At 39.5% G+C, this 17,225-nt stretch overlaps 1 protein-coding gene across 2 annotated transcripts in view; it reads right to left on the reverse strand.

The window, feature by feature from the left end:
• STK38 (serine/threonine kinase 38) overlaps positions 1-15,321 on the reverse strand; it is a 38,656-nt gene extending 23,335 nt beyond the window's left edge. Inside the window, exons 1-4 of one of the 2 annotated variants that reach the window (XM_019738799.2) lie at positions 15,058-15,321; positions 11,001-11,133; positions 1,820-1,871; positions 762-884 (exon numbers count right to left, since the gene is read on the reverse strand). In XM_019738799.2, coding sequence (XP_019594358.1) covers positions 762-884; positions 1,820-1,871; positions 11,001-11,131 — 306 coding nt within the window. In that variant the 5' untranslated portion in view covers positions 11,132-11,133; positions 15,058-15,321. Of the gene's footprint in view, positions 1-761; positions 885-1,819; positions 1,872-11,000; positions 11,137-15,057 lie in introns of both variants that reach the window. The other variant, XM_019738800.2, reaches the window with a different exon arrangement.
• Between the last annotated feature and the right edge of the window lie 1,904 nt (positions 15,322-17,225).

Here is a 17,225-nt window from a genome sequence, read left to right on the forward strand (position 1 = left end):
GCTCCTTTTATACAAAGATAATGAAACTACTGCATCAGTAGGTCGTCCACTTTGGATGCTCCCGTTAATGGGGATGACCTTGTGGGCCCATTCAAACCGTCCCCAACAGATTGCTCTTGTGACCAAGGAGGATGCATTTCCAAGACTCGCTGGGACAAAGGCACACATTTTCAACTTCCTACCACTACCTATGTAACTCATGGCTGCAAACGCTGTCTCCTGGGGCCACGTTTTCAGAGCTGTACCAATCTGACAGGAAGAATAACGGGTGGAGATAAGCTTTGCTTTGAGTTTGCTCCTGGAGAGACCATGTGGTACTGGGCAAAACAAATATTTTAAGACCGGGGAGACCTGGGCCCAACTTCTGGTACCATTCATTGCTCATTGGCTATGTGACACTGCAACGTTATATATCCCCTGTGAGTCATCCATCGTACAAGTTATTGTCCTGATTATAGGAGAGAAACACTCAGTAAATAATAACTATTAATTTCCTTCTACCTTTCAATTCTCCCTCTAGATCAATACTTAAAGCAGCAACATCATTTCTGTTAGAACAGAACAATCAGAGATCCGGGACAGTGAGAGGGGAAGAAAGAGAGAAGGAGGACAGAGCAGTTAAGACGTGGGGCTGTCACGCTTGACCCACCTATCCCGTATTTCAGTTCTAGCAACAATCATGAGATTGTGGCATGTTAGAAGCTTTCAAGTTCTGTGGTATTTTTGTACTTGATAAGCAGCTGTGTGTTTTTGGTTTTTACCTCACCAAATGCTCCTCTTCCTATTACTTTTAAGGATTCAAAATCTTCCAATCCAAGTCTTGTTCTCTTCAAACGAAGAAACTCAGTTTCCTTCCGAGCATGTGCTGATCTCCTCAGTCGTTTCTAACGTGTAAATAAAGGGGGAGAGGGATGGAAAGGGGAGGAGTTGACACTCTGCCAGCTTTGCAACAGAGTCCTATTTGTGGTTTGACCCATCTGGAACACAGGGCCACACCAGACTAAGCACAATCTTTTCACACATGAAAGCACCCTAGAGGACCCTTAAGAAGTCAATTCTCTCTTCCCCGGCCTTCAGACTCAGTGACCAAACCACACTGAACAGATGGGTGCTTCCTCTGCGGACTCTCACCAACCTACTTCAGAAATCCACTATTCTACCTTTTCTAATAAAGGAGGGATAAACAATCAACAACATTTTCCTTTAACCTTTGTTACATAAAAGTGGTTTTTTTAATTTCCTTCTGGGGCTTTTACACATTGCAGTTCATTTTATGCGCTTTCTGTTGTTCCTACAAGTCTGAGGTATTTTTCACCATTTTCCTAGGTTCTGTGATTCATTCCTTCTTGAAATGAATCACAGCATTTCCACTGCCATTTCAGTTCCTTGCAGTTTCTTGTTAACTGTTTTTTCTCCTACCACGTCTATGGGCATTGGAGAAAAGGGCTGATTTGAGAGATATTTTGCTTATGTAATAATTTCAGAAGTGTGTCTCACTTCTATGGAGCCTTTTCAGTGAGTTCTATAAAAGTATGCTACAATTCGCTTTTTAAAGTTTTAATTTGGTTTCATCCTTTCCTTTTCTTGGAATACTAAATTAATTCTAATTAGTTTATTATAACTGTGCCTAGAGAAGTCTTCCTCTCCTGAGTACTTAATAATTAACTTCTCCTTTTGTATGAATACCTAAATCCAGAAGCGCACCAGCTCTCGTAAGTTTCTGTTACTGAGCCAAAACTCTTCCCCCACACACAATTAGCTGAACACGATATGACCTGCCATGCTGGGTTTCAAGGAAAAAAATTCCAATTTCAATTACCTCTTCATCTTTTAGGCCTTCTTCTTCCATCACTTTTTCTAATTTCTTTTGCCTAAAAATAAATAAAGCCGTTTGAATAAATTTTTGGAAAGTCTATCTAAACATAAGAATTATTTTTTTAATGATAAAAACAGGCAAATCTCAAAAGGCCTCATTAAAGCAACAAATTACAGTTACTAAGACAAGTGAAAAGATTCCCACTCTTTGTTAGTTCTACATTTTGAAAAAGATTGTATAAGTATTAATGCAACAAAGAATCTTATTTCAAAATGGAAATGTGTCTCTCTTTTTCTTTCTTGGCACTAGTGTATTTCCTCCTTAACAAACCACAGAACAGCTGGTGTTTGATAACCTCAAACAACAGCCTCTATCAGGGTGTTGTTTCTCTCCCTCTCCTGACTGAAATCTACTTCCTTTATTTTTACATCTTCCTCCTCCTCCCTGCCACAGGCAGAGTCAGAAACAACAAAGGTAAAGGCAGAATTTGGAGATTCAAGGGAGGAAAATGATCCAAAAAAGGTGCTGGTACCACTATCAAAACAAGGACACTATATCCTTGGAGTACTGAATTTTAGAAACTGCATTCAAGAATATTTTTTATCTACAGTCTCATACAGATTTGATAAAACAAAAAGAAATAATTAAAACTTCCTTACAGCCAATTCCATATAACCTTTACTTATTCCGCATAGCAAATGAAAGCACGAGGGCTGGAATCTCCCCTCCACCACTCATCAGCATTCCAGATGACAGGCAGTGTGAACAGGGCAGGGAGAATGAAAGTACAGGGCACAGAAAGCAAGGCACGGAGTGTGAGGGCTGGCTCTTAGTCTGTACACAACTCAGAACTTATGGGGGGCCTGTGCACAAAGGAATGCTGTGATGAGCTTTCTATTTTAGAACGGCAGCCAGCTGTGACAAGCTAATGTACTGGCAGGAAAAGCAACTGACAGATTGAGGCAAATTAAAAGCTTTGTTAAGTATTCAGATGTGCAGTCAAGGTCTGGAACTAAGGCTGGAAACCGAGAGTGGAGTGGACAGAGCCATTGCAAAGATGACCAGCTGGCAGTAGGAGTCAAGGGAAAAAGTCTTAGAAATTCTTGTGTGGGAGGATAATGACCACTAACCAAGATAGGAAACACAGAGAGGAACATGGAAAAATAATGAGTTTCACTTTGGTCAATGAATATTTACTGCATTAATAGTATTTAGTTAAAATGAATATATTGTTAGAAATCATTTTACAAATCCACAGCGTCAGATGATCAGTAAGAATGTGTGTCCAAACTCTCAGGAAGTGAAAAGAAAGAAGAAAGCACCTACATAGCTCCCAGTCTGCCCACTTTTCTTCTAGTTGTCAGAATATTTTGGGATATGCCTATGTGTGCTCTTATACTGGAGGGAGAAAGCTGTACTATTGGTAGTTTCAGGAGGGTAAATTAATTCCATTTTAGTGATTAAATAGTAGAAGTAGGGAAGAGTAAGAAGAGACAAACTAACATAATGGCAAGAACTATAAGAACTCAACCACGCTCAGCTCTTTTTGTGCCTTGAGTATCAAATACCATCAGACCTTCTTCATACCAGAGGCAGGAAGAATAGGGTTGGAGGGAGCGGGGAGAAAAAGGAAGGAGGAAGCATGGTTGGCAGCTAAGGATAAAGTCCACCACAATCCAGCCAGAACTGGAGTTCAGTGGCCCAGAGGGGTCCAGGGTGCGCCACCTTGCCACTTTAGGTGAACTTTAGCTGATTATAATGGATTATAATGCTATTAGCCCAACAGCCAGGAAAAACCTCCACCCCTGTGTCACCAGGACAGTCCCCGAGGGCCAAATAAGGACCAAAATGCCCCCTCCCGATGGGAAGGAGTGGTCAGCAGGCACCTGCCTAGGAATACCTAACACTACCCGTGCTGAATAGTCCACCCTTTCATTTTAAGTGTAAGCAGTTCCCAAACCCCGCTTCTCTGCAGGGCAGCTGCTCTCCTCGGAGCGGCCTGCTCTCACCATCCTGAGCACGTACTATCCTTCTCTAATAAATCTGCTGCTGGCGTGCCTTACCCAAGGCATCCTTGAATTCTTTCCTGCAACAAACACCCAGAACTGGTTTTCCAGCAACATTCTGACCATATATTTTTTGAATGACCACACCAGACGGGGCTAGAAGTCCAACGTGCTGTCACACAATGTGTGTCACAAAGACGGCTCCTTCTGACTCTATCTTCAATCTAAATTCAAGCCAAGTTTTCATAGCTTCATTGCAAGTATAATTAAATTAGTTTCAGTAGAATACCTGCCTGAGAGTAAAGCTACCAGAATCAACTCCTTGAACACCATCAGATTCTTTTATTAGAGAAGTTATCCAGAAAAAGCTTATCACGCAGAATTATCCAGGGGGCTGATTTTTATTGTGACCAAGTCAACAAAGACCTGAGACACCAAAAGTAGCAAACACAGCCTGAAATGAGGCTTGCTAGTGACCTCCTCTGGGAGATGATACCCAGGAGTTACTGGTAACTTGTGTGATTCATGGTGGCACTGTGATTAAGCAAGAAAATGGCCATATTTTTTGAGATGCTACTGAAGTACGTAGGATTGAAATGACGTATGTTTGAAATTTGCTTTAAAACACTGAAGAGAAACAAGAAAAACTAAAATGAAATAGATAGAACAAATGTAACAAAGTCCTGATAATTACTGAATCTGAGGGATGAATATATGGGGTTCGCTGTATTAGTCTTTCTATCTGTGTGTGTGTGTGTGTGTGTGTTTTAAAGTGCTTACAATGAAAAAGAAAAGCAGGCCTGTCTCTGGTCGTAGCACCAAGTTAGCTAAGACTCCAGCCTTTAGTGAAGTCGTTCTTCCGCTAAGCTCCAATGTTCCAACCGACCTCTGGGAAAGAGACAGGCACTTTCACACTTACAGGCCACACCCACCCTCACACCAGCAAGGCCTTCCATGAACTCCACTTATTTTTGTGTGAGCCCATTTCCCACATGAGATAGTAAGTACTTTTGAAGGCAGGGACCTCATCTGAATCTTCCTTCTAAGATTAGTGCTTTGTACATAGCAACTTTTAAAAATGTATGTTGCGAAATTTTTAAAAAACAGGTCAAAATATGCAGACCCACTCATGACTACGACTTGTAATTAGCCACCTTTTCTAAGCCTAACTTAGGCTGCCCTCCTAGCACAGCCTGATTCAGAGGCAGTGGGGATGGAACAAAATGGCCAGACTACTCTATGGGAGAGTAGACAATAATTTCTGTTGATGAAACACTTAAAACCACAGAAAGTAGTACAGAAATAAACAGTGCTTGTTATCTCCATGATCAAAATTGAGAAAATTCTCAAGAAATACCCTAAAAATTAATATTACACAGATTTTTAAAAATCTCAACAAATTACTTTGGTTTGAGTGATGTCTAGTCCGTGAATCCCATTAGGAGGTCTAGACTTACCCATCCCTGGGGTTTAAATAAAACTGACACTTGCTCAATAATTACGGATTGCAACTCACCACCAGATCAGTTAGGAAAACCTGGGCAAGAACACCTGAGAGGAGTAGCAGAACATGCTGTTCTCAGGGTAAAATGTGGGAAAGTTCTTATTTGATTTTGGGGTGGGGTAGGGGGAGAAGCAGACCTCTTAAATTAGACGTATTATTGCCTATTAGGTTTTTGTGGCTTTAGTCCAGCAAAATAGCTGGACTAAACATCACAGAAGAGTTGTAAGAGGAAGTGCCAGTTTCTTGTTTTGATTTCATACTGCTCTGAATTATCCAAACCATTAATTTTTTTTCTTTCCAAACCATTAATTTTTAATGAATAACTAGGCAATTATCAATACCTACTGGGTACCTAGGAGCACATAAGAGAGAAAACAGGAGAACTGCTGTTCTTAGAGAAGCTTACCATAGAGTCCACTATCAAAGGCAAAACACAAGTAAAGAGGACGAACTTGCCCTCATGAATGGATTCAGCTTATAGTCGACTACTAGTAGCACTAACGGGAGACCATCAGGCAGGCGGGAGACCATCACACAGGCATTCTGCAATACTCTCTGATGGGCTAGCCTCAGGGTTTCATTGTTTTGAATCCAATCTGTAGAACTTGCTGACTGCAAGTTCTTGAGTTCCTATGAAACTGCCCAATGTTCTCATACTCCACCTTTACACAGCAAACAATTTTCAAATGATTATTCTTTCTTCTACTTCTAAGCTTTGGTCTCATCTCCCACTACAGAAATCCTTTGTTTCAACCTACTATAAATGTAATCTACTATAAATGGAAGAATGAGAAAATGGCATATAATTGGGAGAAATACCAGATATGTTAAAGGATTTCAGACAAGGCACATTCAAACAAAATGAAAATTTGTATTACAACCTGATCTCAAAATTTACTAGCCCAGGACTTATTTCAAACCGCTAACCATGTATTAGTCATATACTCATAATAAAATGTTTTCTTTATCATCAATTGTCTCACATCATTAAAATTCTGCTTATTCATCAAGTCTATGTTTCCCCAACGATATCAAAAAGCTTGAGAACCCATATCGAACAGTTCTAACTTTAGAATACTTACTACTGCAATAACTCCTGCCAATCACTGTTTATCTTTTATAATTTTTTTAATTTTCTAGGAATAATAAAACCTAAAATCATGTTATCAAATTGTATCAAACACTCAAAACCAAATATCAACTCATGCCTAAAACAGAGGGCGCTAAATGAAAAAGATTAACAAGGAAATGTTGATTCTGAAAAGCTCAAGGTATTTGCTGCTTTTTTTAATGAAAAAAAATGGTGATTTGATAACAACAAAAATTACCAAACATTCTAACCCTCTTAAACATCTAACATTTTCTTATATATCTCTCTTTTCATGAATTTGGTCTTTAAGAAAAGCAAAACTACCAAAGCTTTCGGAATGTCTTTCCATTTTAAGAATCCAAAATTTTAAAAAGCATTAATATCAACCCATTTTGATATCAATGGGTGTGCATTCTTAGTGTAAATCACAATGTGACACTTAATAATGTAAATAAATCTATGTATCACCTTATTCTTGGGAAATGTGATATATATCAATGATGAACCATAGGGCAGAGCCAGTAGGATTGAACACCAACTGACTATTAGCAAATAAAACAAGTAACTTAATCAACACTCACAAGTATTTGCTTTGTAACTATAGCGTCAGAAGTTCTGATTTCAAGAGAGTGTTTGTATTTGAAAATAACTATCTCCAACAGGTGTCACATGGCTAAAGATATACTGTGCAAATTTATCTTTGAATTCCCCATGACGCTAACAATGGGTAATGTGCAGGCACCAGTCTGTTTGTGAACAACCAGCTATAACATATCTTGCTATTTCACGTACAGATCTTCATATTTAAGGTCAAATTATATATCCCATGTAAATTATGATTTACACCCTTGAGAAAAATGTGATTGCAAAAATCCTTATCAAAATATTAATATATTGAATCAGCAATATATAAAAAGAATAATACATTATGACAAAGAGGGTTTTACTTCAGGAATGCAAGATTAGTTTAATATTCAACAATTAGTCCATGCCATTCACCATATTAAAAAATTGAGGAAAACAATATGATAATTTCAAAGATGCAGAAAAAGCAGTTGATGAAATTTAACACCCACTCTTGATTAAAAAAAAAAAAAAAAACACTCTCAGGCAAATGTGAACATAAGGAAACTTCCCCAACCTACAAAGGGCATCTTTGAATAACCTACAGCTAACATCACAACTAACAATGAAATAGTAAATGCTTTTCCCCTTAAACTGGGAACAAAGATGCTTATTCTCACTACTTATATTCAACACTCAACCTAAAATCCAAGCCAATGCAATAAGGCAAGAATAAAAAACGAATACATATTGGAAAGAAGTAAAACTCTCTACTTGAATATGACATAATTGTTTACATAGGATATCCTAAGGAACCTACAAAAATAAACTACTAGAATAATTAGCAAGTTACAGAACATAAGGACAATATACAAAATTCAGTTATATTTCTAGATGCTACAGCAAACAATAGGAAAATGAAATTTTAAATACCCACTTACAATAGCATCAAAAAATTCCAAAACACTAGGAATGGATGAAGACACATAAGACTTCCACGCTAAAAACTACAAAACACTGCTGAGAAAAATTAAAGCCCTAACAAAATGGAGAGATATACCAGGTTCATGCATCAGAAGATTCAATATTGCTAAGGTGTCAATTCTCCCCCAAAATGATCTACAGATTCAGTACAATTACAATCATAATTACAACAACCTTTTCTGTAGGAACCTGACAAATTGATTCTAAAATTTATATGGAAACATGAAGAACCTAAAATATCCAAAGCAATCCTGAAAAACAGAAGAATAAAAAGCACAAAGTTGAGGACTTACACTACTTGACTTCAAAACTTACCATAAAGCTACAGTAATCAAGACTATGTGATACTGGCACAGGGACAAACAGATCAATGAAACAGAATAGAGAGCCCATAAATACATAAACACTTACATGGTATTTAATTTTCAACAAAAGTGTCAAAGCAATCTAATGGGGGGAAATAATATTTACAACAAATGGAGTTAAAATAACTGGATACCTATAAGGAAAAGAAAATCTCAACCCCTATCTCATACCACACGTACTTTTTACTCAAGACAAGTCACAGAGGGCCGGCGTGGTGGCTCATGCGGTTAGAGCTCCGTGCTCCTAACTCCAAAGGCTGCCGGTTCGATTCCCACATGGGCCAGTGGGCTCTCAACCACAAGGTTGCCAGTTCAATTCCTTGAGTCCCACAAGGGATGGTGGGCTCCACCCCCTGCAACTAAAATTGAACATGGCACCTTGAGCTGAGCTGCCTTCCGAATGGCTCAGTTAGTTGGAGCGTGTCCTCTCCACCACAAGGTTGCAGGTTTCAACTACCCCAAGGGATGGTGGGCTGTGCCCCCTGCAACTAGCAACGGCAACTGGACCTGGAGCTGAGCTGCGCCCTCCACAACTAAGACTGAAAGGAGAACAACTTGAAGCTGAATGGCACCCTCCACAACTAAGACTGAAAGGACAACAACTTGACTTGGAAAAAAGGCCTGGAAGTACACACCGTTCCCTAATAAAAAAGTCCTGTTCCCCTTCCCCAATAAAATCTTTTTTAAAAAAAAGATAAGTCACAGAACTAAATGTAAAAATTAAATCTATAAAACTTCCAGAAGAAAACATAAGAGAATATCTTTATAACTTGGGAGCAGGCAAAGGTTTCTTAGAGGCCACTGACTTCAATAACTATAAAAGAAAAAAAATGCCAAATTAGATTTCACCAAAATTTAAATGTCTGCTCATCTAAAGACATTGTTAAAAAAAAATGAACAGGAAAGCCACAGACTGACAGAAACTATTTGGAAAACATATATATGACAAAGGACCAGTATCTAGGATATATAAAGAACTCCTACAAATCAGTCAAAAAATTTGAACAAACACTTCACAACGGAAAATACACAAATGGCCAAAAGCACATAAAAAATGTTCAACATCATTAATCATCAGGGAAATGCAAATTAAAACAACAGTGAGATACCACTGAACATCCACAAGAACAGCTCAAGTTAAAAGACTGACAACACAAATGTTAGCAAAAAATGTAAAGCAACTGGAACTCTCATACATTGTTGGTAATATTTTGGAAAAAGAACTAGCAATTTCTTACAAAACTACATATATACCTATATATATTTATGACCCAGCAGTTCCACTCCTAAATATTTACCCAAGAACTGAAAACAAATGTTCACAAAAAGATCTACCTACAAATGCTCATAGAAACTTATTGAAAATAGCCAAAAATTTAAAAAGCCCAGATGTTTATTAACAGAAGACCGTATAAACAAACGGAGGTATAGTCAGAAAACAGAATGGTACTCAGCAATATAAAGGAACAAATTATTGATAAAATAGCAACATGGTTGTACCTTGAAAACATTAGGCTGAGTAAAAGATGCCTTACTCAAATGAGTACTTACTATATGAATCTGTTTACATGTTCCATTTGTATGAAATAGGCAAAACCAATCAATGGTAGAAAGAAAATCACAACAGTGGTTGCCTGGGATTGATGGAGTGTTTCCAGGAATGAAAGAACTTGCTGGGATATTTTATGTCTTGATAGGTGTTTAAGTTATACAGGTGCATGCATTTGTCAAAACTTATCGAATGGTCACCCTTAAGATTGTGCATTTCACTGTACACAAATTTCACACTCCCTTAAAGAAAACCACATACATACTGGAACTCTAGTTTGTTATACAAACAGAAGTATTCAGAAGTAAAATATACTAACATCTGCAACATACTATGAAGTACAGCAAAAAATTAAGATAGATTAATGAATGGATAGAAGGATGGATATGTGATAAAACAACGAATGATAACTGCAAAATCTAGATGATGTATTAGGTTGGTGCAAAAGTAATTGCGGTTTAAAAGGTCAAGAATTGCAAAAACCACAATTAGCTTTACACCAACCTAATATATATGGGTATATACTGTACACAATTCTTTCCGTTTTTCTACATTTTTGAATATTTTCGTAAGTTGGAAAAAAAGTTTCATTATGAGCTATGACATGAATGGTATTCACTAGATTAATAGCTGCTACTACCGCCATTAACTAAGTGATTACTATGTGTGAAGAACTATGGTGGGTACTCATACGTGTTGTGTCTAATCCCCACAGCAATCCTGCAAGGCAAGAGGTGTTATCCCCATTTTCCAGATCGGGGAACTGATACACAGAAAGATTAAAAACCTGTTACAGCCTCATAGAGCTACTAAATGTTAAAGGCACGATTCTAAACCCAAATCTGATTACATAAGGACTGTTCTTTCCATTACAACTCACTGCCTTGATAAACTCAGGACTTGGCCCAATTAATTTTTCTATACTATCATAAAATGTTGTGTTATTCACTTAGTAGAAATAAGTGGACTTTGGGAATCAATGACACTGTCATTCCATTGTAATGGGATATAACATGGCTGCTCTTATTCTTGTCTCCTATCAATGATATTATGAATGTGTTTTACAATAACAGACATAAATATCAAAACCATGACACAATTTTCTCAAACAAAATTCTTTACCTCATTTCTCGTTCTTCATGTTGAGCGATAAGATTGCTATAAAAATTCTCCAGTGTCACTTTGGTCATTGTCACCCTTTCCTTGGTGTGATTACTCATGGAGGAGCAAGGTGTCGAGCCTGTCATTGCCATGGCTGCTAGATACAAAGAAAAGAAGTCATATTAGTTTTGGAGTTAGAATACACCAATTACGTGTGCCCCTACCCTACTGGTAGGAATGTAAATTGGTACAACTTTTCCAGAGGATAAACAAGTAATATTTAACAAAAGCCAGATAAACAGAATACTTGATGAAAATAAGTATATATTAACGCACTATGACCCAGAAATCCCATCCTTAGGTAAAACGCCTACAGTAACTGTCACACAGGCTCTTAAGGGGACATGCAGAGGATGTGCACTGCAGGGGATGCTCATCATGCCATCATTTGTGTTATGAGAAGTTGGAGGCAATTCAGTAAGGAAATAAATAAAAATGCTGTGAATGCATACAAAGAAATACCATGCAGCAGTCAGGAGCAAATCTACCTGTACCTAAAAGTAACATGAATAGATCTTTAAAACAGTGTTGTATGTTTTAAAAGGAAGAAAACATGATCACAATACCATATGTGTAAATTAAGACTACATAATATAGACACAGTATTATTCTTTGCCATCTACAAATCTCCTCTGGAGAAATCAAAGACCTATAAGGATTCATACACAAGAGGCTTCAATGCAGCATTGTAAACAAAGGAAAACTAGAAATAACTTGAATATGCACAACAGAACTGATTATGAAAAAGTCTTATAATGAATTATATGCAGACAATGAAAATATGTTCAAATGTTTAATGTCAGGGGAAATGTTTCCAACCCAAGTGAAAAGAACAGGTTACAAAACAGAACGTATACCATGAGCTCAATTTTATTTGTGTGTTTACTATACGTGCACAGAATTATTAGAAATACATACATAAAAATGTTATTAACGGCTTAACTCTAGGCAGTAAAAATACAATAGATCATTTTATTCTTGTTTATGCTTTCCACTTTTTCTATATTTTATTCAATGAGCGTGTACTACTACCATTAAGTTACCAATAACTTTTAAATTTACAATTTCTACAGAATTTTAAAAAAATTCTATGACTCAAATGTACATCTATATGTATATATATACTGATATGTCTTATGACATTTAATAAATGTTCACTGTCTATTTGAATTTACAAGTCAAAATAAAGACCTATGATGGAAACAATATTACAAAGAAAAAACCTGAATCATAATTTTAATGATGGAAGATACCTTAAAAATAAGGGACCTTAACTTTCTAGTTTTACATATGAGAAAACCGATACCAAGAAGCTTTCAATAGCTTATAGAACATTTTTTCCTAAATTTAAATCTCACTTTCCCCAGAAATTTTTGCCAACCTATATTGTCACACTTTGCCAGATGGCTCACCAACCTTGACTTGCTCCAGCACTGGCAATAAGGCTCAATATTTTATCCTGTCATGCCTTCCTTCCACACAACCTACCTCTAAGTCTGTCTTTTCATCCCAAAATAAAGCTGAGTAAAACTCAGGAGAGGCCAAGATCCATTTTCAAACACAGTGCATTTTATGAAGTTTTCTGAAGGTTCTCCCCTTAATATATCTCACCTTTTTTGTTTTATAGATTAAGACTTTTAAAGAATGTGCAAACACTTGTTACTACTAATAAAAAGACTTAACATTAAACAAATTTATAAAGTGATACTCAGCGAAAAACACAAAGAATAATCCTTTCAGAGCAGAGATTCAAAATCAAGACTCTACTTCAGAGTCAAACATTTTGATTTATGATGTGCCAAAATGATCAGTAATCACAAATTCAAGACATTTAATTCAGCTCTACCTTACTATAAAATGCTATTTTTTATGGAAAGTTTCTGCTAATACCAAAACAAACGCAAGTGTTTTTAGGATATCAGAATTTTTTAAAAAACACAAAAACCCCTCTGTTCGGTTTCTAAAGCTTGGGTGTGGTTCCTTATTTGTCAGCCCTTACCCCCTCCACCCACAATGAAAACCACATGCACTCGAAGTTTAGTGAAGAAATTTTAAAACCAGATTTAAAAACAACTCTGAAGCAAGTGAGCACTTTGTACTCCTCCCTTGTCTGAAAATTTCTGGAGACCCTTTATATATTTTAACAACTTAAATCACTTCCACTTAAAAATACAACAACTAGAGAGCGTTTAAGCCTGAGACAAAAAGTACCTTCTGTATAACAGGCGGTTAATAAATGTAAGTTGAGCAAGTTAATGATTTTTGAGTTGCCAATAAAGCTAAAAGAACAAAATTACACTTACATTGATGGATATATAAAACTGGGGGGGAGGAAGTTTGACCCATTTGAGTCACTGGCATGACTTACTCAACTTTTAAAAAGACCAACAACAGGCAATTCAGTGCACTCAAAGATGCTCACACAGTAGGCCAACCAACTGTCTAGCACAGTGGTTTCAGCCCTCACACACAGTCTCTAATGTAAGGCAAAGGTTGCGCTGGCCTTCCCTTTTAACCTTTCTTCAAAACTTCCTCCTCCACCTCTTCCTTCACTCATAAAACAGATAGCCTAATTCTAATAACCTTTCATCAAAAGATACAATTACTCCTGCCATCTAGCAATTTTTAGGCTTACTGGGCCAACCAAGCACTTTTTTATAAGACAGGGCTTTCCCTCCTGTTTTTGATCATTCAAGCCTTGGTGCCCTGACCTACAGGCCATAGGAAGCCCTGGTCCTGTTTGTTTCATCCTCCATCTCTGCAGAACTAGGGAATAATAGGCAGGTGAGAAATTTTTAAAAGTTTAAAACATTTAACGAAAGAATGTGACCCTAATAAGTCACGGGTAGGTACAGCAATCGTAAAAGGCAATCAAATGAAAACCATTCCTTTTCCGTAAGAGTCACCTATCTAATTTCTTCTATTAAACTGTAAGCCACTGGAAAGCAAGTACCTTGTCTTAGACTCCTTTTCATGTCCTTCCCCATCTCATGCACAATGCTAGGCGATTAGTGAGCACCTTATAAAAGGTTTACAAGGAAAACACTCATTGTTTATGACCATTACTAGGAGTTGAGAATATGTATGTGTGATGGGGACACGGTTGGGACATGGAATGGTTTTCTATACGGGGCTGCAGGGCAGCGTTCTCCTCCTCTTATGAGGAAGCTAATATCTAATGTTTGGGGTGGGAGCCTGTCACTGCGGTTGTTTGATGTTTAGGGCACCCACATCTACTGCCTGGCTAATTCTAATTCAGAACCAAGGTGAGCTGAAAGGGACAGAAGCACCGGTCTCCTCCACACCAACCTTCCTCTGCACATTTCACAAAGAAGTTTCTCTTTGTGTCTTTTAGTCAATTCAAAGTGCAACTGGGAGATCTGATATCTCTACTAGCCTCTGACCCAGACACACTTCTCTACACACTTTCTGACCCAGACTTTGCTGTAAGTCCTTAGTGACTTTCCTTTTCCACTCTCTTCTTTTAAAAAAAGGAGGGGGGCGGGAGTCTTCACTATATTTTCCTGTGATTTTAAGTTATCTGAAGTCCAGCACCCTAAGACTACCCATGGGGGAAGGAGCAGACTCCAAGTCACCACACCCCAAGGTGGGCTTTCGACATCTCTGCCTCACACAACAGCTCTCAGGTTCTTAGACCCCAGAAAAAAAGAAAAGGTGAAAATTGGAAATGAGCGGGATCCAGAAGGGGACTGACTGGAGGCGGAGGGCAGACAAAGCTGGCAACACGGAAAGGAGAGAGCCTGGCTCCCCACCCCAACTGCACACGAAGAAAGAGAAAGGACGGGGTGGGGAGCCTGGGGCTGACAGGCTATGGGGAGGACCGACGAGGAGACCGGGAGGAGGGGGACTGTCAGAAAGCACACGAGAGCGGCTGAGGAACCGAGAAGACAGGGCTGGAAAGAGGGCGCACTTGGGAAGGAGAGAGTCCCCAAAGAGTCGGGGGCAGCGGAGATGAAGGGAAACGCCTGGGATGGACTGAAGGCAGCAGGACACTCACCAGACCCCCGAGGGAGGCAGGGCAGGGGGCGGCGGACAGCCGCAGGCGCCGGCCGGGCCGGCGGTCTCAACGTGCGGACAGGCGAAGCCCCAGCGGCAGCAGCCAACCGGCCAGACGAGGGGAGGGGGCGGGTGAGGGGCTCTGAGGTAGGGACGAGGGGCGGTTGCGGGTGAGGACAACAGGAAGAGCCCCAACTGCCGGAAAAGACGGCAGCGCGGAGGGGCCAAGGCAGCCGTGTTCCCCGCCGCGGTGAGGGGCTGGCGCGGCGGCCAGGGGCCGAGACTGCGCAAGCGTGACTTCCCGGAGACGCGGCGGGGACTTCAGGACTGCGCGTGCGCGGCCGCGCCCCACCTGCCTACACTCCTCCGGGTTTTACCGGAGCAGAGAGGTGAGGGCAGGCGTGTGGGGTGTGGGGCGGTCCCGGAGTGGGCTGGGCTGCAGGAGTTCCCTTTGTGTTTTGTGTTTTTTGCTTTTTGTTTTGAAATAATTACATACTCACAAAAAATTGCCAAATTCGTGCAAAGAGGTCCCGTATACCCATCACCCACCCAACTTCCCTCAACATCTTACATAACTATACTACATGATCAACACCAGGAAATTGACATTGGCACAGTGCAATTAACTAGACCAATGCAATTAACTAGATTATAGCCCTTACTCGGATTTAACCAGTTCAGCATACACTCATTTGTGCGTGTATATGAGCACGTGCCCGCTCTCAGCTAGTTCCGTGAAATTTTACAATTTTTGTAGTCGTCGTCCTCCGCCCCTCCCGTGATTTTCAAACTTTGGAGCACTAGGTCGGCTGGAGCCCTTGGCCCCATCTACTCTTCCTTTAAGTAATGATTAACATGCCTTACATTGAGATCTGGCGAGGTCTCCTAGGTTTGGACATGGGCTACTGGGTGAGCGTTCCAGTGTGCACACGTGAACCTGCTTTTCACCGCTACCCAACCCCTCAGTCTGTACCATCCCTTGGGATAAAGAGGTCCCATGTTTACTAGCCTTTGGGTTGTCACTCATTCCTCGAGAAAAGAGCACAGTTCCCTTGACCAGAAAGCATCGGGCTCCTGGAAACAAAGATAGTCCCTGCCTGCCTTCAAAGAGGCCAGCTAGGGAGCGGAAGAAGCAGGTGTGCAAGTCATTCATTAGGCGGTTTTGTGATATCACGGTGCCTCTCTATCTTGTGTAACTGTTTGTGAGACCATAGGTCTTGGTTTTATCCTTCAAGCTTGGGGGTCCCAGGCTTTGTTTCCTTAATGGTCTTGAAAACATAGGCCCTCCTTGACGGCTTTCATCTTTCTACATTTCAAAGCCCAGTTTCCTTTGTCTTGCCCTCATACAAAAACTACTTCACCGTTCATTCTCTCTGTCCAGAGGCCCTTCTCCCCAATGCCTTTTGTCGAAGTCCTAGCCAAACTTAAGGATGTCATAACAGTGCAAGATGTTTGCATGTGCTTTGCAGTTTATAAACCGCCTTCACTCATTTTTATCTCAGTTGATCCTCACGGCTCTAGCCGGTTACGTAGGTAGGATGAGGTGGGGTTTTTTAGGTTATTTTTTCCCCATTTAATTTTTAAAATTTATTTTAAAATTATACTTGCCATATTAGTTTCAGGTGTACAACATTGTGATTGGACATTTATATACCTTACAAAGTGATACTACAGTAAGTCTAGTAACTGTCCCCCTAGTTTTTACAATATTATTGACTATATTCCCTATGCTGTACATTACATTCCCATGACTTATTTTATAACTGGCAGATGGAACTTCTTAACCCCTTTCACCTTTTTGCCCAATCCCCACCCCCCTCCATTCTAGCAACCATCAGTTTGTGCTCTGTATCTACGAGTTTGTTTCTGTTTTGTTTTGTTTTGTTTTTACATTTGTTTTGCTTTGTAGATTCTACATATAAGTGAAATCATACTGTATTTGTCTTTCTCTGTTCAATTTAGGATGAGGTTTTACAGATGAAGGAACTAACACTCAGAGAACCAAAGTGATGTGCCTGAATTCTCACAGGTAGTAAGCCAAGTAGCAAAGCAGAGAACCCCATTTTCTGACTGCAAATGCAATTTTCCTTCTGCTTTCCCTTTTCCTTCCTCTAAAGCCCAGGTCAAACCTTCTGCTTGGAGCCTTTCCAGTTTCAGGAAAGGGATTTT

This window comes from Rhinolophus sinicus, linkage group LG05 (genome assembly GCF_036562045.2).
Source record: "Rhinolophus sinicus isolate RSC01 linkage group LG05, ASM3656204v1, whole genome shotgun sequence".
NCBI lineage: Eukaryota > Metazoa > Chordata > Mammalia > Chiroptera > Rhinolophidae > Rhinolophus > Rhinolophus sinicus.